Source organism: Nematolebias whitei, chromosome 14 (genome assembly GCF_014905685.2).
Source record: "Nematolebias whitei isolate Nwh7 chromosome 14, NemWhi1, whole genome shotgun sequence".
Lineage (NCBI taxonomy): Eukaryota > Metazoa > Chordata > Actinopteri > Cyprinodontiformes > Rivulidae > Nematolebias > Nematolebias whitei.
In genome coordinates, this window is record NC_056511.1 from 31971750 (window position 1) to 31993310 (window position 21561).

General features: G+C 42.5%; 2 protein-coding genes across 2 annotated transcripts in view; one reads left to right on the forward strand and one right to left on the reverse strand.

Annotated features, from left to right (window-relative positions):
• kif4 (kinesin family member 4) overlaps nucleotides 1–3851 on the reverse strand; it is a 52225-nt gene extending 48374 nt beyond the window's left edge. The window contains exons 1-5 of the mRNA XM_037687466.1: nucleotides 3729–3851; nucleotides 1451–1565; nucleotides 974–1164; nucleotides 798–887; nucleotides 532–698 (exon numbers count right to left, since the gene is read on the reverse strand). Coding sequence (XP_037543394.1) covers nucleotides 532–698; nucleotides 798–887; nucleotides 974–1164; nucleotides 1451–1565; nucleotides 3729–3851 — 686 coding nt within the window. The remainder of the gene's footprint in view (nucleotides 1–531; nucleotides 699–797; nucleotides 888–973; nucleotides 1165–1450; nucleotides 1566–3728) is intronic.
• A 14016-nt stretch (nucleotides 3852–17867) lies between these two features.
• Nucleotides 17868–21561, forward strand: part of LOC119420274 (adenylosuccinate synthetase isozyme 2-like) — a 6591-nt gene continuing 2897 nt past the window's right edge. Inside the window, exon 1 of the mRNA XM_037687662.1 lies at nucleotides 17868–17873. Coding sequence (XP_037543590.1) covers nucleotides 17868–17873 — 6 coding nt within the window. The remainder of the gene's footprint in view (nucleotides 17874–21561) is intronic.

Below are 21561 nucleotides of genomic sequence, written 5' to 3' on the forward strand. Positions count from 1 at the left end.
AATATAAATGAAGTTTAGACAATTGCTGTTAAAACAAAAACAAACAAAAAAAACCCAACGGTAAAATTGGTTTCTCGTGCAAGTATTGATCAATTTCTGATTTCCCAAAATTTAGGAAATCGGGCCCTATAAATCGGTGTACCCCTATAAATTAGGTGCTTTAATGCTTTCAATAAGGAGTTCTGAAGGCAAACGCTAAAAACACAGACAGACTGGGGCGGCTGTGGCTGAGTGGTTAGAGCGATCGACCTCCAATGCAAGAGTTGGGGGTTACAATCCAGCAGTCACATGCCAAAGTGTCCCGGGGCAAGACACTGAACCCATCATAGTCTCTGATGTGTGTCCCATCGGTGTATGAATGTGATCAAAAGCACTGATTAGTCTCTTTAGAATGATTTGTTCAATTAGCTTTGTAGAGATCTAGTAGAGTGCTGTATGAATGGGTAAATGAGGCACAGATCGAGGTGTAAAGTGCTTTGAGTGTTTTGATAAGATAGAAAGGTGCTATACAAGTACAGTCCATTTACTGACTTGTCCGATTCTCTGCGCTGCTCCAGCGTGATGGTGAAGATGGCGTGAGAGCGGGATGAGGCAGCGTTCATGGCCGTGGAACCCACCGTGCGCACAGAGTTTCCGATCTCCAAACAACTCACCATCTCAGGACCAGAAAGCACCTGCGTCTCAGTTAACCCAACAATCTGAGAAGAAAAGATTTACAGTTAAAATGTCAATCAGTAACGGAAACACCGTGAAATGTGACAAAGGTTTTTTTTCTGCTGAACAGAACGCTCACTCACCTTAATGCCTTCTTTAGGGTCCTCCCGAATGCTGATGGCAGGTTTATCTTTAGAACGATTCAACAAGTCCAGGATTTCCTCATTGTAGATCTACAAATAAAGAAATCTAGTTATCAGATGACGGGGACTAAAGAATTTGACACGCAACACAAAGTGAACACCAAATATCCACCAACTTCAAGATAAGAAACTGTGAGAGTGAATTCACAGTCCGTCCTCTTCTGCCTCTCTTCAAAGATCATTCTGATAACACGAGGAATAACTCCAACTGAAGAGTCGTTCTCCTGAGCTGATGTGTACGTTCCTCCCATGGAGTAGGTCTTGCCTGATCCGGTCTGTCCGTACGCAAGAACCGTAGCATTGTAGCCTACCAGAGGACAAGTTCCAGCAGAAAAAAAAAAATAAAAAAATCAGATTCAATAAAGAATCGATTAAATTGACATAATGATAACCAATTATGCTGCTGCTAAGAGGCAATGTTGACAGTTTTTATTGAAATTTACAGAAAGTAATCATTGGTTGTACATCTGCAACTGATTACAACCCCCAGCTACGCCCAAACTGAAGTGTAGCTCAGTATTCGTGATTCTTTTTCTATCAGACACACATTATTGACCCCCTTTCATGGCAGAAAGCAATAAAAACAGATGTACCTTTGAAAAGCCCACGGAGAAGTGGGGAGACGGCTGTATTATAAACTTCTTCTTGCTCCGTGGCTGGATCAAACACATAATCATATGTGAAGGCCTTTTCTGTGCCAACAACCACCTGGGAAAAGACACAAAATACACATCTGTCCCACATACTGTGAAGCACAAACTCATCCACTAAATACTTCTTCTTTCAGCTTTTCCCTCTTCAGGGTCTCCACAGCGAGTCATCTTCCTCCATCTCTGTCCTCTGCATCCTCTGTCCTCACGCCAACTACCTCCATGTCCTCTCTAACTGCATCCATAAATCTCCTCTTTGTCTTTCCATCTACCAATATACCCACTGTCCCTCCTCTTGACATGTCCAAACCATCTCAGTCTGGTCTCTCTAACTTTATCTCCCAGTTGTTCAACCTGTGCTGTACCTCGGATGGTCTCACCACTGTCTTGTAAACTTTTCCTTTGCTGAACACTTTTGTCACAAATCGCTCTTGAAACTTTTCTCCATCCACTCCATCCTGTCTGGACTCTCTTCTTCACCTCTTTACCACACTCCCATTTTACTGGACAGTGGACCCCAAGTACTTGAAGTCCTGCACCTTTGTGACCTCTGCTCCTTGTAGCCTCACTGTTCCACCAGCCTCCCTCATTCACACACATTTACTGTCTTACTACGGCTGACTTTCATTCCTCTTCTTTCAAGTGCATACCTCCACCTCTCCAAGTTCTCTTCCACCTGTTCCCTGTTCTCACCACAGATCAAGTCATCTGCAAACATCATAGTCCACAGGGATTCGTGCCTGACCTCATCTGTTAGTCGGTCCATCACCAGAACAAACAAGAAGGGGCTCAGAGCGGATCCTTGATGCACTCCCACCTCCACCTTGAATTTGTCACTGCTACAGCCCATCTCACCACTGTCCTGCTGTCCTCATACATGTCCTGAACCAGTCTAACATACTTCTCTGCCACTCCAGATTTCCTTATGCAATACCACACATCCTCCCTCAGCAGAACTCTGTCATATGTTTTTCTAAATCCACAAAGATACAATGGAGTTCTTTCTGACCCTCTCTTCTCCATCAGCATCCTCAAAGCAACGATGGCATCTGTGGTGCTCTTTCTTGACACGAATACAGCTGCTCACTAGGGTCGGCCCCGATTTCCTTATAGTATAATATAGCATTATAGTTATAGTATAATTTTAGGAAATCAGAAATCGTCTGATACTTGCATGAGAAACCAATTTTTTTAGTTTTAACAACAAATTGTCTGAACTTTATTTATATTTCAGAGCACTACCTCATGGTCAGTTAAAACAAGTTTGTATTGTTTTAGGATATTTTTCAAGGGCATGTTTTTCTACAAAATAATTTTGGAAAATTGAAGGTGCATTGTGACCTTATAACACCTGACAGTGTCGCTTATAAAACAAAATTGGAATCGGCAGGTCAGACTTATTTAGAAATTTTTGATTGGCCAGAAAACTGCAATCGGTGCACCCCTACTGCTCACAGATAGTCACCTCTCATCTACCGGTAAGTCTTGCTTCCACAACTCTCTCCCAGATCTTCATCGTGTAGCTCATCACCTTAATTCCCCTGTAGTTGCTAGTACAACTCTGTTTATCATCCTTGTTCTTAAAAATGGGCACCAGCACACTTCTTCTGCATTCCTCAGGAATTTTCTCACCCTCAAATATGCCAATGAATATTTGAGTCAAAAACCTCACTGTCATCTCTCCAAGACATTTCCAAACCTCCATTGGCATATCATCAGGTCCTACTGCCTTCCCCTTCTTCATTCTTTTCAGAGCTTTCCGGACTTTACCCTCACTGATCTTTCCCACTTCTTGATTCACAGTTTATGACCTCTTCTTTCTCTTTCATTCTCTTCATTCATTAGCTCCTCAAAGTACTCCTTCCAGCTTCCCATCACACTCTTCTCATTTGTTAGAACATTACCATTCCTAGCTTTAATAAGCCTAACCTGCTGCACATCCTTTCCAGCCTGATTCCTCTGTCTTGCCAATCGGTACAAGTCCTTCTCACCCTCTTTAGTGTCCAGTCTCCCATCCACTCATACATCCTCTGCTTTGCCTTAGCTGCTTCCCTCTTTGCTCTACGTCCCATCTCCTTATATTCCTGTCTCCTCTCTTCAGTCCTCTCACTGTTATATTTCTTCTCAAACTCATCCACTAAACACCTTGCACTTAAACTATTTTGTACTTTTTAAGAAGCAAAACAACAGAAAAAGGTTTTGTTTTCAGCAGCATATTTACTTGAGGCTCCCCAGAAACAAATGTGAGGCAGCACTGACATCCTTCATCGATTTCTTTTGGCACCAGCGGGCGACATCGTAAGGCAACCCGCACCGGGATCACCTTCTCATCCTCGTGTGTCATGATGCAAGAGTCCAATTATTAACCTTAAAAAATGTGGAAAAATAAAAGATAGTTTAAATAAAATAACACAGCTGATGGAATCGAGTGGTGTTTTATAACATAATTTGAATGAAAAGATGACATATCACTGTGCTGTGAAAATCAACGCTTAAAAATAAAGATAATGCATTTCCATGTTGCAGTGTAAGTTTTATTATTTATTAGAGAAAAAAACTGTTCTATTAAAGAACTCTTAACTGTCTTATAATGCAGACAAATTTGAATGTTTCCCACGTTTGAGCAGAATTATTAAAATAAGTAGGCCACTTACAGATAACACTGATGAATGAGAACATATTTATTGACTTAGCCCAGTCGTTTGTGACTTAACATCTGAGTGAAATGTGCATTTGTGCAGAAATATATAGATTAAATAAACGCAATAATCAACAAGAAAATAAACAAAAAACCTTTGTGGTATTCATAGCGTCAAGTGGAAACTGTTACTTTACACAATGCCAACAAAGTAAACTGAATTATAACCACAGAAGAAGAAATGACAAACAAAAAGTGTCATTGTGTACGTTTTTTTAAAAGTGGGACATTTGAGATTCTAATCTATAAATGTCAGCTTCTCTGTAGGTACTTCACCTCCCCTTGACAATTCTGGAGGAGTTTGATTTAAATTGATTTTTTTAACAGTGGATTCAAAAACACAATGTTGAACTGGAATCAGAAGCTATGTTTTTAGCACATGTAAATGTTTTTTAAATCTCAACTGTGATTTTGTCAACTCTGCTTTTAATCTAGTCCAAATTAAGAGTTTAACGTTATTAGCTTAAATTTAAGTGCAGATTTGAGTATTTGAACTAAACCAGTTCTAATACTGTCCAAATGCTAAAAACCTAAAAACTAGAGCTGACCAAATGGTCCCTACACTAAAAATGTGGTTAATCGAGTTACAAGATCGTAAAACAGATGATCTGGCAACATGGCTGCGGTCATTGTTCCCACCCGCGGACTCAGTTGTCCAACGAACAAACTAATGTTAGCTTTGTTTTTCAACATAAACCATATTTTTTACTTATGACAAAGCTAACATTTCTTCTGCAAGCGGAGGTGCGCAGCATAATCATAATAAGCGTGTTTCGGTGAAAAAGTATCTTTCAAACGGTAACGTTAACGTACACAGACTATACGACCCGGTCAAACAAAACAAGCCGAAACTTTTATAATCTGGCAGCATATAAAACCAACAAAAACAAAGAAACACACGGCAGCAGGCAGATAGTTCGATTACATAAGATTATCTGACTGCACCAGCTAGTGTTGGCGTCATTTCGCCTAGCTAAACTTTAGCCTAAAGTTATCAATAGCAAGACTTTAACCTACCTTTAATTAAGTTTCCAGCTAGGCTTAACAAAACCCGAAAACTACATGCAGTAGTTGTGTTTGAGAACAGATATCAGCAACACATACTACTATGAATATATCGCTTTCAGTCAAATATTAGTTGTAGTACAAGGAAATTTTATGCATTTGCCGCCCGCCACTTTTAAACATTAAGCTCCGCCCTCCTTCTTCTTCTTCTTCATATAGTTTTATGGCGGTTGGCAAATGACGGAAGGCGTGCATTACCGCCACCTGCTGCCTTGGAGTGTGGATCTCACACGTTCTATTATGTTTGTAAAAAATGTACAGTATAATAATTTTTAATACTTTTACTTATTGTTTCATTTTGTAATATATGATTATATTAAATGTTTCTTTGATTTTTCCTAATTCCTCTATCATACGTCTTCTGTGATATTCATATTTCTGACAAACCAAAATTACATGTTTTGTTTCTCACTTCTGTCTCTCACGTTTCTCACTTAAAGAAACTGGTCCAGATGACATGATTTAACGTTTTTTGTTGTTATCTACCTGATGATTGAGCTTACAAACATTTTTCTTTGACATGTTCTGTTGTTTCCTCTTGTCTACAGTGTTCATATTGACCTGGATCATGTTTCTAAATCCTGTATAATGTGCTGTTAAGTCCAGTGTGTCCAAATCTTAGCCTAGTTATTATTCTTTCGCTTCTGTTCCTCCAACCTGTTCTAATTTCTTCCAATTGTCTCTGAATTATGTGAATCCATCATCCTTTGCACTCTTCTTCCCATAGTTTTTGTCATTGTCCCTTTAGTTTTTAATTTCACTATGGTTCTTATTTACAGATGCATATTGTAAAGTTGATTTGGTCTTTTGTTGCTGCTTTTGTTGCCCTGTCTCCTTCTTCATTCCCTCTGATTCCTATATGTGCTGGTGTCTATAAAAATGTAACTGTTGGTCCCATCATTTGTATTCATATGTATTCATCATATGTACCCTGAAGCTGTTAGACTCACTAATCAGGATTATCACTGTGAAATAAAGTTACTGTAATCGCCGCTTTTATTGGTGATATGGCCCCTCCCTGGGCTGCCACCTTACCGTGGTGGAGGGGTTTGAGTGTCCCAATGATCCTAGGATCTATGCTGTCAGGGGCTTTATGCCCCTAGTAGGGTCACCCATGGCAGACAGGTCCTAGGTGAGGGACCAGACAAAGTGCAGCCCAAAGACCCCGATGATGAGACAAAAAAATGGACCTAGTGTTCCCTTGCCCGAACGTGGGTCACCGGGGCCCAACTCTGGAGCCAGGCCTGGAGGTGGGGCACGCGGGCGAGCGCCTGGTGGCCGGGCTTTTACCCATGGAGCTCGGCTGGGTACAGCCCGAAGAGGAGACGTGGGTCCCCCTTCCCATGGGCTCACCACCTGTGGGAGGGGCCAAAGGGTTCGGGTGCAATGTGGGATGGGTGGTGGCCGATGGCGGGGACCCTGGCGGTCTGATCCTCGGCTACAGAAGCTGGCTATTGGGACGTGGAATGTCACCTCACTGGTGGGGAAGGAGCCTGAGCTGGTGTGTGAGGCTGAGAGGTTCCGGCTAGAAATAGTCGGACTCACCTCTACGCATGGCTCGAGCTCTGGAACCAGTTTCCTTGAGAGGGGCTGGACACTCTTCCACTCTGGAGTTGCCCCTGGTGAGAGGCGCCGAGCAGGCGTGGGCGTACTTATTGCCCCCCAACTTGGTGCCTGTGTATTGGGGTTCACGCCAGTGAATGAGAGGGTGGCCTCCCTCCGCCTACGTGTGGGGGGACGGGTTCTGACTGTTGTTTGTGCTTATGCACCAAACGGCAGTTCAGATTATCCACCCTTTCTGGAGTCCTTGGAGGGGGTACTGGAAAGTGCACCTCCTGGGGACTCCCTTGTTCTGCTGGGGGACTTCAATGCTCATGTGGGCAATGACAGTGAGACCTGGAGGGGTGTGGTTGGGAGGAACGGCCCCCCTGATCTGAACCAGAGTGGTGTTCTGTTGTTGGACTTCTGTGCTCGTCATGGATTGTCAATAACGAACACCTTGTTCAAGCATAAGGGTGACCATATGTGCTCTTGGCACCAGGACACCCTAGGCCGCAGTTCGATGATCGACTTTGTCATTGTCTCATCTGATCTGCGGCCACATGTCTTGGACACTCGTGTGAAGAGAGGGACGGAGCTGTCAACTGATCACTACCTGGTGGTGAGTTGGCTCCGATGGTGGGGGAGGATGCCGGTCAGACCTGGCAGACCCAAACGTATTGTGAGGGTTTGCTGGGAACGTCTGGCAGAGTCTCCTGTGAGACGGAGTTTCAACTCCCACCTCCGGGAGAACTTTGAACATGTTCCGAGGGAGGTGGGGGACATTGAGTCTGAGTGGACCATGTTTCTTGCCTCTATTGTCGAGGCGGCTTACCAGAGCTGCGGCCGCAAGGTTGTCGGTGCCTGTCGCGGCGGCAACCCTCGAACCCGATGGTGAACACCGTCGGTGAGGGATGCTGTCAGGCTGAAGAAGGAGTCCTATCGGGCCTTTTTGGCCTGTGGGACCCCGGAAGCAGCTGATGGGTACCGGCAGTCCAAGCAACATGCGGCTCGGGTGGTTGCTGAGGCAAAAACTCGGGCATGGGAGGAGTTCGGAGAGGCCATGGAGAACAACTTCCGCACGCCTTCGAGGCGATTCTGGTCCACCATCTGGCGTCTCAGGGGGGGAAAGCGGTACGCCACCAACACTGTTTATAGTGGGAGTGGTGTGCTGCTGATGTAGTGAACTAAGCCTCAGGTCAAATCTGGCCCTGAGGGCCTTCCTGGGACAAGAACTGTCATTTCATTGATTTGAGTCCAGAAACACAAAATTAAGTTCATCCAGAGACTTTCTAAGTGTGTCCTGCACTGATCAATTGAAAGAACACTCTCTTTTTTATTATCATTACTATTTTACAAATGTCTTGATAATCAAAGTGTGTTTAGTTCAAACCATTTTAAATGTTGAAGTGAACTACTCATTTTAAATCAACTGTGAAACAGTATTAATGATTTTTAATCCTCATTCAAAGTAGAAATCTAGTTAATGTCTGTTACAGAGTAATTATTCATTTTCTTGATCTTCTGTCTGAAATGAGCAAGTTGTAAGTCGGTCCAAGGTCGGAGACAAACGCAAACAAGTTTGTTGGAACGAACTGTCATGTTTTTAAATCCTCTCAGACGTAAATAGAGAAGCTGGCACCTGTTTCCTCCCAACTCGCCTAAACATTTCTCTTGTCTGTCTCAAAAACATTTTCTGTCTGTTCCAAAACATTTTTCTGTTTTTTCTGACTTCTAGTGACCTCTTACGTCACAAAAACACACCCCTTGTTGGCTCTTTCAGCCAATCAAGACTTCCCAAATGAACCGGAAACAGAACTCTTTAAATGTCGACACTTCCTAGTTCCAACCAGTGCGGTGGGAGAGCAGTTCAGTTCGGAGGGCAGAACCAAACAGAAAAGTGCTGGAGAGAACAGGAGGTTCCAGACATGATCCGAAGTTCTTCCGAGTCTCGTGGGAATTATGAAATCTTCCACATCTGAGTGGAACTCTGACGGGCTCACAGCTCATGCGAGTCCAACCGAGAGGTGAGCGTGGTGTGAACGAAATATCGTCACTACTTCGGACGATTCACAGCTGTTCCTACGGAGACGCTGGAAAGGTGGCGTTAAATGGAACTCCGTACCAGTGGAGACATCTTCTACAGGTAAAGAGTCGATTTCCACCACCTAAGTGTACCGAGGTGAAGCTGGATTCTGATGTAGAGTGCCGTTCTGATACAGACACATATTCCCTCATCCATCTTTCCTCTCCATTTAAACTTCATTTCCCATCTTTAAAACTCTTCTATCTTGCCAGTAAATCATCCAGATATTTTCAGAAATGTCTGTTGTAAAGCTTAACCCAGATACCATGGCCGTATGGTTTCTGACTGTAAAGCTAATTAATTAAGCTGTTGTTGAAATCAATGTTGCCAAATTAATGTAAATGTTTGATGTTAAACTTTGATTCTGTTAATAAATGACCGCATTCATTTGATGGGTCAAAGAAAATTAACGTCTCACGTCACATTTAATCGTTCAATGCACGATATTATTCAGTCCAGAAAAATGAAAGAATCCGTTTAATTTATGGATAATATATCACAGATATAAGTTTCTACATCTGGTGGCCTGTAACGGGTTCATAAATGGACTGTTATTCGTGTAGCAATTGAATTTATCATGTTGGCATATCTGATCTTAACTGAAAATTAGCTTAAGAGGGCAGTTTGCTGTGTGAAACGCAGCGTTATGCAGCTGTGATGTTCGGAGAATGTTTACAGTTGTGGTGTTTTGAAAGCTGAAAATAAAGCCAATGTGTTCGTTTGAAAGCTGAATTTGTACATCTGTTGTGTAACTGAAGCTTGGTTTGTGGTAAAACGCTTTATTCTGTTTAAACTGTGGTCCAGAAGAGGGTTCTGGTCCGGCTCGGTTCTGATTCAGTTCGAACGAGTCGTGTTTGAAGAAAGAAACTGCTGTTTTGAACTGGCGCCGTCCCAGTAAGCTTTTGAGAGTTTATTCGTTACATTTTTAACAGAAAATTGTGCATTTGGACAGTTTTAAGGACGAAAGTTGACCGGACTTGTTCAGGCTTAATGCTAACACGCTAGCTGAAAAAACGATCCGTCATTGGCTGAAAACCGCTGTTTGAAACGCCCTGATTCGCTGGAGAAACGAGTGACGTGTCGGTCGTCACTTCCTCTGATGTCAGGTTGTAAAACCCACCCCCGCCGCTGCTCTGTCATTAATATTCAGTCACGTGACCCGGAAATGAAGCTCGTCTTCATAGGGAATTTCAATCTGCTGTTTAAAGTTGAAAAACGCTTTAAAGTTGGTTCTGATCCGCTGCTCCGTTTATTTAAAGCCTAATCGCTGAAACTTTGCCACGTTTAAGTTTTAAATCCGTCATTAAATGGTGTTTTTGGACCACGCTAGCCAATGCTAATTTTAAGCTAACAGCTAACGACCGGATGTCACTAAAGCCACAGGAAGTCATCGCGACTCCTACTGGTCGCCACTAACAGTGTCAGGGTTAAAATAAAATAAGGTTATACTGCTACCTCCTGTTGGAAACTTGAAATCACAGTTTCACTTCGTTTTTAGGATATTTTGGTGAAATTAAACGTGTTTATTTCTGTCAGAAGCATTTTTGAGTTAATAAACGTTCCTCAAGCTGAGTTATTACTGTTATCTTGCATTTAAAAAGTGATTAAGGTATTTATGCCAGAAAGGCATTTACCAAGACATTTTTCATTCACTGATAATTCCTCAAACGGAGGTGCAAAATGAAAAATTAGAAACTTTTTAAAGATACAGTCCAGATATTCACAGAGTTGATAAAGTTTACTCATTTGCTGAAAAGATAATACACGTTTAATTGCTAGAACACTAAATAAGAGTAATTATATCAGAAAAAGGAAACTTTTCTGATTTATTTTACCACCTAAAACACCACATCTTCCTATTTAATTTTTAAATAGAAGATAATGGCAGGAGAAGAGGGAAACGTTGACCCTTTAGACTCCCAACCAGAAGATGACAGTCAACAAGATGACATCATCCAGGGAGCTTTATATATTTTAACAAACCCAATTATTGGCACACAATTAGAACGGATTAATGAATCTCAAACAGCTGAAGAGCTGACAAGTTTAGCAAAAGGAGCCACGGTTAAAGAGAATAAAAAGCAGGGCCTTGAACGGTTAGCTAAAATTTCTCTGCTTCTCAAAGACAAATTGGATCAACAGGTTGAACAAAACGACGTGCTGTCTAAGGCATATGCAACAGACAGAGAGGCTTATCTCAAATTCATGACACAGTCTAAACTTGCTGAAGAGACATGAGTTAAAACGTGAGAGGGACCTCTCACAGAATAACCTTACTTTACAAGCTCACTAATATGAGGAGAAATTGAAGGAAAGGGAGATCATGTACCAAAAGTTGTGCTCAGACAACGATGCTCTACAACAACAGTTGCAAGAAGCATCAAATGCTCTGAGCGGATGCAAAGCTGAGATAGATGCGCTTAAAACACAACTTTACCATGCAGAAAGGAAAAATGGTGAGAGGCATGGACTGAATGTGGGGACACACTGGGCTTCAGACCCAAATTTCCTTACATCACACACACCTCCACCCTCACCTCAAGTGGTAGGGACAGACCTGAACAAGTTCCCACTACCAACCAGGCAAGACAGAGCATTGAAACTTCCTCTTTCAATAGATGATTTGCAAAAAATCTCAAAACATGTTCAACGCTTTGTACCTGGTCCGATGGGTTCAACGGGCACAAAAGCGTATCTCAAAGACCTAGAATTCAGACTGAGTGGTTATCCTAATGTTACGGCTGAGGATAAAATCAGTCTGATAAGGCTCACTTCAGACAGAGAGGTGTTCACCTTCATCGAGCGTCTACCTGATACAACGAGAAGGGATTACAACCTTCTGTGTGAAGCTTTGATCAGAGAGTACGACCCCTGCACGGGACCTGCTGGTTTCCCAGCTGCTGACAAGGTCACGCAAGGCAAGCATGAACATCCAAAGGTTTATTACAAAAGAATCTTCCAAGCTTATTTTGGTTACAGAAATGAAACCGGAATGGAGGAAGACAAAGGTTTTAAATTTGTTTTCAGCAAAAATCTCCACACTGACATTAAGTTGTCAGTACAAATGATGGCAAATTTCAAAGAAAAATCCATCAATGAGATTAAACAGTGTGCTGTGAATGTGTTTGAGGCATGTTCTCATGCTAAGACGCCCATAGAAGTGTTTCCTGGTGTAAAGGTTAAACCCCACTCGCTAGAATTGGAAGGAAGGCGTGCATCGCCGCCTACTCCTACAAAAGGCGAGAAAAAGCAGTCTTTTCAAACTAACAAACCGCGTCATGAAGGTGCACGCTGGGACAAAAAAGCTCCTCTTTGAGAGGATGAATGTGATTATCGTAAATGGAGTGAGCGTAGGACGCAAAGATATGGGAACAGAGATGACCCATATTATCAGGGGAAGTCCGAAAAGGAACCCCCAAAAGACGTACCTAACCGTCCCCCACCTCGGACGAAACGAACCGAGGCGAAAAAATCACAAAAGTTCCAGAAACAAGGCCCTACACCTCTGAGCTCGGAAGAGACAGAGAAAATACGCAGGTTTTTAGAAAATTTGAAACACACTGAAATGGGAAACCAGCCTGGAGCACTATGCAGTGATGTAATCACTATTACATCTGAGGGCGCGAATGACAACATCACAGATGTCGGTGGAACACACCAAGACATTGTTGTTGTTGCCTCCAACAACCTCTCATCGGAAGAAAGGGGGGTACACTCACACACAAACGATGACGAGTCATCGCAAGCTGAACACTCAGAAACAGCTACTGCTGTGCTGACGGTTCAGACAAACCGAGATTACACAGACAAGGCCGAACGTGTGAAGAAACGTCAGAAAAAACCTAAGAGGTTTCTGTGTAATTTTATCAGAAGGGGGGTCGCCAAAAAGGCGTACCTGTCAGTAACACTCGAAGGTGTCCTCACACACGAAGCACTTCTGGACGGTGGGGCAGACATAACAATTATGTCAGCTAAACTGTTCGAGGAGCTGAGGACAGCCGCTGCCGGTGTTAACAGGATAATACCTCTCACAGAATGTGCTATAGAAATGCAGGGTCTCTCAGAGAAGAGGACAACCCTGACAGCTGTAACAATGGTTCACATGCAGGTTGGCAGAATGACACTATACCACCCGGTACACGTGTCTCGTGTTGACTCATTCCCATTTTTGGTTGGCCAGGATTTTATAAATCGCTTCGACGCGATTATAGATTATGGTGATCAAACGATGTGGGCAAAGGTGAGCAAACCACTGCCAATACATTTGCCTCCGGAGTGTAACCCAAACTGCCTAACAGCAGGTACCGCGGAAGGCGCAAAGGACTCCTTAGCCGAGGACACGAGCCCGGTGAGTACTCCTCTGACATCATGTGAAACCAAAGAGAACCACCCGGTGGTCCAAACTCTGACCCAACAAGACAGCCTCCTCTGTGAGCTGGAGCAGTCAGAGTCCACCAAACACTACCTACCACTGGTAGTTAAAGGTGTAGAGATCCAAGGGTCCCACACCAACGATGCTGTCCTGTCTCTGTGGACAAATAAATCAGCAATTAACCGAGCTTTCTATTGTTGTGACATAAAGATTGTGTTTTTTGTTGAATCAGATTCCAATTCTTATTTTATTTTGAAATTGACCCACTTCCTGTTTTACTTTGAAGAGGCTCCCACAGATTGATTTTATTTCCTGTTTACATAATGTAACACGAAGTTTCACACTCCTGATTCGTCTGAAACTGGCCAATCCCATGACAACAGACTCAGGACGCGCGCTGAAAAGTTAGTTTTGTTGTGTGAAGAAACGCCCTATTTTTTGGAACAAAGAAATGTGCAGTTTTCCTCCTCGAGGTAGTTAGCAGACGGAGGAGGGACGAAGCAGCAGCCAGCAGCCAGCAGCAAAATGGAGCAGAGTGACGGACGTTTGCAGATTCCTCCTTAACAAGGTTGTATTGTACAGTGTAGGATGGATGCATCCAATTTTTAATATGTTAAAATAATGACTGCATTTAACTAATCCATTGTTTATGCTTGTGAATCTATGACTTCTGATTTTTCTTTGCTTATTAAATATTCATAAACTTGAAGGTGCGTTGGTCGTATTCTGAGTGCGTGTCTGACTCCTGCAGGATTGAACGGTAACACAGACTCGGGTGGAGAAGTAAGATGAAAAACACAACAAATTGGAGGTCCCGCCGAGATGTGAGAAATAAGTTACCGAGTCCTTCACACTGAATCTGCGCGCACTATAAATAAAGGTAAGCAGAACCTGTTTATTACAAACTCTGTAAAATTGGGCTTTTTATAGGCAAATTTTTGCTCAGTGTGTATGACTCCCAAATAAATAGTTTTAAATAGAGAAGTTTACGTCGACTGTAAGAATAAGATAAAAGTGAGATAAAATAAAACCAGCCTCAGAGATAAACTGCGCGTTAAGTCTGCCTACCAGGGGTCGACGGACTCCCGGGGGAGGAGTGAAAGTTCTAGGAAAATGATTCCGCTGTTCAACTCTGTAACTCCATTAGACTAAGTTTTACTGTAAACTTGTTGGATTGGCAGTCAACTTTTAAAACAGTATCAATTAAAGTTCGCTCACAATTGACCGTAGGTGGGCGTTCGCGAGGCTGGGTGGGACATTAATTAATTAAATACGATGCACGCACCGAATAGATTAAAATAAAATCAGAACTAATAATTAGATTTATTGAATAAAATAACTTATGATCCGTGGTGAGTAGAGAAGTCACAGGTCCACAAATATTGCTGTCTTCTAGGATATTAAAAGGGAAGTCAACACATTTTGTTTTAAAAAAAACAACAACAACATTTTCAAGGGTGACCATTGTGAATATTTCTGGCGTCTGTGTTTCGCGTGAATGTTGAAATAAGTGGTCAGTATCTTGTTTGTTTATTTTGTGTTTGTGTCTTTGTCAAATATAAGACCACAGTATGAATGTGTAGAAGAAGAAAAAATAAAAAAGTTCCAGAATTTTCCAGTGACAATAAAAAGAAAGAGGTGTGCTGTTTGTTTGAAGTTCCTGAGAGAATGGACACAGGGGCAGCAGTGTGTCATGTTACAAAAGTGCGAGCAGGAAAGTTTTAAACCAGTAAAGGAGCAAGTTGAAATTGTGGGAAAAGAGAGAGGCAAACGCCTTGCAGAAACGTAGATACAGAAAGTTAATGAGGGAAGTTAAATATGAAAGAAAAGAGTGGTTGAAATTGGTCTTTGTGGCACAGGGTTCATCTCATTTGTTGAAGAAACAGCAGCTTATCGAACAGCCTAGAACAAAGAGGGAGGAAGTGGGTAGTTCAGCCCCCCTCCTAATAACTCAAGCGGCAATCAGTCAGCACATCCCCCCACAGGAATGTACCCTATATATCACATAACAGATGGGACGTTACAGGTGGGGGAGGTTACTGACACCCCCTCGCAGCTGAGGGGGGAGTCACCCATCCCAGTTAAAACAAAACCCCTTGTGACACCAAAAATGAAACCATGATTTAATTATTTTTTCTTCTCTGCAGTGGGAAGATGTCTAATTAGGCCTACAAAACATAGAAGGTAGCATTTAACTGCATACAGCATCCATCTGAGTTTTGATCAGGACTCTTGAGTGCCGGGGGCCGGATCAGATACAAGTGTGTTCAGGTGGGCGCTGACGTTGGGTCTGTGAAACTGACCAATGGGACGGTTCAAATAAGTTGTCAGTCGAACACAACTGACACAGCAACAAAGAACTTTTCAGCCAAGTAACGTGATTTTTCAAAGATCTAACAGTCCAAGAGCGAACTGAACTAACTGTCCAGAGGAGGTCCTGGAGTTTGTACACAGTGAGAACATCCAGTCAAGTCTTGCTGTATGCTGAGATATGAACTGCTACACAAAGCTGAACTGGTCTCCTGACAGACGGTAACGAGTCTGGGGACTGAAAGGCTGAAAGAAGAACTGGTGGTCACTCTGTCCAGGGTCACTAACATCAACTGCAGCCTGACGGAGGTGTCAACCCCACATTTGGTCTGTGAGGGTCATCTAGGCATTTTGGGGGTTGTGATCAAAAACTGCAGCTGGCTTTGATAATGATCACTCACATTGACTCATTTTAAAACAGATGGTACAAGCAGATACTATATACCTGATTATAGTGAACTCACCACTCCACTCAGATAGATGGTAAAAGATCAAGGTAACAGAAACCTGAAAGCAACACTTGTGTGGAACACAGATGCAGAGCATGTGTTTATTAAGCTGAAGCAACTCTTGTCCAGAGCAGCTGATTTGGCTCTGCCTGACTACTCCGCCCCGTTTTTTCTTGATGTTTCTGAAGCAGAAAACACTGTTAATGGTGTTCTGTTTCAGAAAAAGGGGGGTGGTAGACAGGTGTTGATGTACGCAAGTGTGATGTTGGATGGTACTGAGAAGCGTCATCCAGCATGTACACAGGCAGCGGCAGGTCTGGCAAGGATTGTTTCAAAAACAGCACACATCGTCATGGGACACCCACTACACATCCTAACGACACACAACATAGTAGCGTATGTTAATTCTGAGCTCTTTACAATGACATCCTTAAAGCAAAGACGCATGAGCAACATCCTATCAGAACCGAATTTATTATTCCTGCATGAAGGCATAAACATGGCAGATGGTATGCAAACAACACAGGCACATGATTGTGTGCAAAAAGTGTACGTGGAGGAACACATTAGACCTGATTTACAGACTGAACTCATACCACATTCAAATGTACTTTACACAGATGGTTGCTGCTTCAGGTTTGAGGATGGGTCTTTGAGATCAGGATTTGCTGTGGTACAGCAGAATGGAGATGAGTACGAGGTACTGAGCTCAGGGCAGCTAGAAGGTCATCAGTCAGCTCAAAAAGCTGAAATTCAGGCAGTCGTTGAGGCTTTGAAAATGAGCAAAGGAAAAGAGGTTACAGTGTACACAGACTCGGCGTATGCTTATGGTGTAGTTCATGTACAATTACCACAGTGGAAAAGAGCAGGTTTTCGAACGGCAGGTAACAAACCAATTAAACATGAGGAACTCATTAAGGATTTAGCTGACAGTTTGATGTGGCCAGCAAAAGTGGCGGTTGTGAAGTGCAAAGGTCATGATGTTACACAATCAGACACAGCGGAAGGAAACAGGCAAGCTGACAGAGCAGCCAAGATAGCTGCTGGCTATTTGCCAAGAGTCCAGATGGTGACAGTGGAAGAGGAATGTCAGAAAGTGAGTCAGTGGGATGAGAAAACTGTAGCAGAGGCTCAGACTATAGCCTCCCCAGAGGAAAAGACATTATGGTTTAACAGAGGAGGTCAGAAAAAGGGGAGTTTAAAGTATGGATAGGACCGAATCAGAAGTGGATCTTGCCTATGACTTTAAAACAGGCAGTATTTCAGGAAGCACATGGATTAGCACACGTGGGATGCAGACAATGGTAAGAAATCTTTAACAATGGTGACACCCTCATCTAAAAAATATGGTAACAGCATATGTTGACACCTGTACTGTTTGTTTAAAGTACAACATTCGACCTACAGTAAAACCTGAACGAGGTTCTTTTCCTTTCCTGCACCGACCGGGATAGGAGGTGATTCTAGATTACACTGATATGTTGGAACCTGTTAAAGGGTTCAGATATGTATTGATGTGTGTTAACGCATTTACAGGGTGGCCAGAAGCCATACCTGCAAGAAGAGAAGACAGCAAAACAGTGGTGAAGTTTCTGATTAACCATTACATCCCCAGACACGGTTTCCCAACAAAAATCAGATCAGACAATGGCACACATTTTAAAAACACAGATCTGCAGGCTGTGGAAAAAATGTTAGGCCTAAAACATGCTTTTGGAACCGTGTACCATCCCCAGTCTCAAGGGAAGGTCGAAAGGATGAACCAGAACATAAAACAAAAATTGGGCAAAATCTGTGCACAGACTAAATTAAACTGGGTGGAAGTATTACCTATCGTATTAATGACCGTGAGAACTTCTGTTAATAATGGAACTGGCTTTTCTCCCTATGAGTTAAATACAGGTAAACCCTTTCCGGGACCAACCGTATGCTCACTGACCAGTGAGGAGGACCGTAAAATGGACCATAAGGTATACTTTGATGAGTTAAAAGCATTAGTGTCTAACTTTACTCAGCAGGTCCACCACAAACAGAGCCTAACAGAAAGACCAGAGGAACCTGGTCTCCCCACCGTGGAGTGGGTCTTGTTGAGGGTCATTAAAAGGAAGTGGCAGGAGCCCAGATGGACGGGCCCATATCAGGTTACAGAGCGAACGTCCCACGCAGTCCACCTCAGAGGAAAGGGGGACGTTTGGTACCACTGGAGCCAGTGTGCGCCTGCCTCAGAGCCAGGAAGAGCGAGGGAGCTGGCAGAAACCATCTAAAGTCGTAAAACTGGACATTCATGTCGAGGTAGACCAAAGCAGCCTGGTATAGTTGCGTGCGGGCCCTGACGGACTTTGTTTGAGTGGGTCACCGGGTGCTGGAATAGCCACATTTAGTACAGACACCTAGATACGACAAAAACACGACATCTTAGAGTCTCACACTTCACGAAGAAAACTCAGAGACATAGGAGGAACGGTCTCTGAGCACCCCAGGGTATGCCCTGAGTACTTGTGATTGTAACAATATTGTATGTGTAGTGAACTTAATCTGAGGTCAAGACTAAGCCAAAGGTCAAAACTCTTGACCTTAAGAACCTTGTGGGACAGGAACTGTCATTTCATTGATTTGAATCCAGAAATACAGGTTCACCCATCCTGAGACTTTCTTTCTTGAAAATTCAAGTGGAAGAACACTCTCTGTTCTATTATCATTACTATTTTACAAATGTTGATAATCAAAGTGCCTTAGTTCAAACCATTTTAGATGTTGCAGTGAACTAATCAATTTTATTAACTGTGTAATGATTTTTAATTCTCATGCAAAGTTAGAACTCATGTTAAAGCTGTTACAGAGTAATTATGCATTTTCTGATTTCTGTCTGTGAATGAGCAAAGTGTGCGTTCCAGGGTCAGGAGTCGAAGCAGACATGCGTTGGAACAACTGTCCTGTTTATATCCTCTCAGACGTCAACAGGGGGGTTTTGGCACCTGTTTCTTAAACTCGCCAAAACAAAACTCTCTCTGTCTGTGAGAACATCTCTGATCTGTTCCATAACAATTCTTGCTGCCTTCTAACCTTTTACGTCACAAAACACACCCCGTCTGGTCGGTTCTGGCCAATGGGGAGACTCCCGAATGAACCGGGAAAAGAGCTCTTTAAAATGTCGGTATTTCCTGGTCTACTCAGTTCTGTGATGTTCTGTCAGTTCTGTGAGGGCTGTGAGAGTTCAGTTCTGTGGGAGTTGGGTCTCTGTTCAGTTCTGTGAGCCGGGAAGATCCTGACATGACAACAGAGCTCTTCCGAGTTTCATGGGATTATAACATCTTCACTGAGGTGAACTGTGGCGGACAGAATCTCGCCGCTACTCCGGACGAGTAACAGCATCCTACGGAGACGCTGAAAGGGTGCGTTAAACGGAATCTCGCCTGAGACATCTCCAGGTAAAAGAGTCGATTTCACCACCTAAGTGTACTGTAAGGAAGAAGCTGAAGAAAGCCCGGAGAGTGCCGTTCTGTTCAACACTCCCTCAAACCCCATCTTTTACTCTTCTTTAAACTTCTTTCCCATCTTTAAACTCCTCTCTCAAGTAGAAATTCTTCCAGATATTTAGAAATGTCTGTGTAAAGTGCTCATCCACCGCCGTGTGGGTAAAAGATCATAATTGTACAGTTTTCATAAATGTCTGTGGTGAAGCAACGGAAAAATCATGGCCGTATGATTTTTCCTGATTGATTGCTTATGTTGTTATTTTCATAATTTGCCAAATTAATGTAAATGTTCGGTGTTAAACTTTGATTCTGTAAATAAATGACCGCATTCATTTTGATGGGTCAAAGATAAATGACGTCTCACGTTTGCATTTCATTAAATTCAATGCACGTTTTATTCAGTCCAGAAAAATGAGGAATCCGTGTTAATTGATGAATATATCTGAGCATCTGTTCATCTACATTCTGGTGGCCCGTCACGTGCTCATATATGGACTGCGTATTCGTGTAAAGGTTGATTTTACATGTTGGCATGTGGAAAGTAGCAGTCAAAACATTGCATGTTTACGCAGCGTGCTGGAGCTGCGCGCTTGGAGCTTGGCTCTGCATGTTTACGCTGTATTACGCTGGCGATGTTATGAAAGCTGAAATAGTGTCATAAGTCTTGGGAAAGCTGAAATTGTACGCCTGTTATGGTAACTAAAAGCTGGGTTGTGGAAACGCTCTATTCTGTTTAAAGACGGTCCAGACGCGGTTCTGGACCGGCTCGGTTCTGAAAAAGGTTCGGACGAGTTGTTTAAATAGCTAGAAAGACGTTTTTGAGACCGGAGCAGCAGACTCCGTGCAACTCAGAATTGATTCGTTACAGTTTTTAACAGAAAAAGTGCATTTTGACAGTTTAAAAGACGATAAGTTGACGAACTGGTTTCAGGCTAATCTAACATGCTGGTTGCTACTAACGCTTCGTGGTTGGTTGATTTTCTGTTGTGGAGCGCTCTGATTTGCTGAGAAATTGACTGACGTGCCTACGTCACTTCCTCTCACCCCTGTGCTGCTTTGTCATTGGTGATTTCAGTCACGTGACCCGGAAATGGAAACTCGTTTTCATAGGGAATAAAATCTGCTTTTTAAAGCTGGATAGCGCTTTAAAGCTATGTTCTGAAACGCTGTTTAAGTTCTTCGAAGTCTAATTGCTAAAATTTTGCCACGCTTGTGTAAAAAATCCGTTCAGAAATGTTGGTTTTAACCGAGTCTAGCCGATGCTAATTTTTAGCTAACAGCTAACGACCGGACGCCACAAGAAGTTATAGCTCCCCTACTGGACAACACTAACAGTGTCTGAGTTAAAATTAATAAGGTTGTACTGACACCTTCTGGATAAACGTGAGATAACAGGTTTTCACTTCGCTTTTTAGGTTTAAAGAGTGAAATTAAACGTTTTTATTTTTCTGTAAGGCATTTTTGAGTTAATAAACGTTCCTCAAAGCTGAATAATCACTGTTATCTTGCATTTTAAAAGTTATAAAGGTATTTATGCAAAGAGCATTTACCGAACACATTTTTATTCACTGATAATTCCTTAAGAAAAAGGTACAAAATAAAAATTAAAGCAAACTTTTTAAAAATAGAAACAGTTACAGATATTCACAAAGTTGGAAAAAGTTTACTCACTTGCTAAAAAGATAACGCACGTTTAATTGATAAATCACTAAATAAGAGTAAATACATCAGTAGAGAGAAACTCTTCTGATTTTATTTTACCACCTAAACATTTACATCTCCTATTTAATTTTTAAATAGCAGATAATGGTGGACGAAGAGGTAAACACTGACACCTTGCAATCCGGAGATGCCGTCCAGTCGGCTTTATATATTTTAACAAATTCAATTATTGGTACACAATTAGAGCAATTAGAAAACCTTGATGATAATCAAAGAGAGGAGGAAATGCAGAGGTTGGCGAAAGCAGCCAAAGTGTCAGAGGACACAAAATCGAGCCGTGAACGGTTAGCAAAAATTTCTCTGCTTCTGAAAGCGGAATTGGACCATCTGGTTGAAC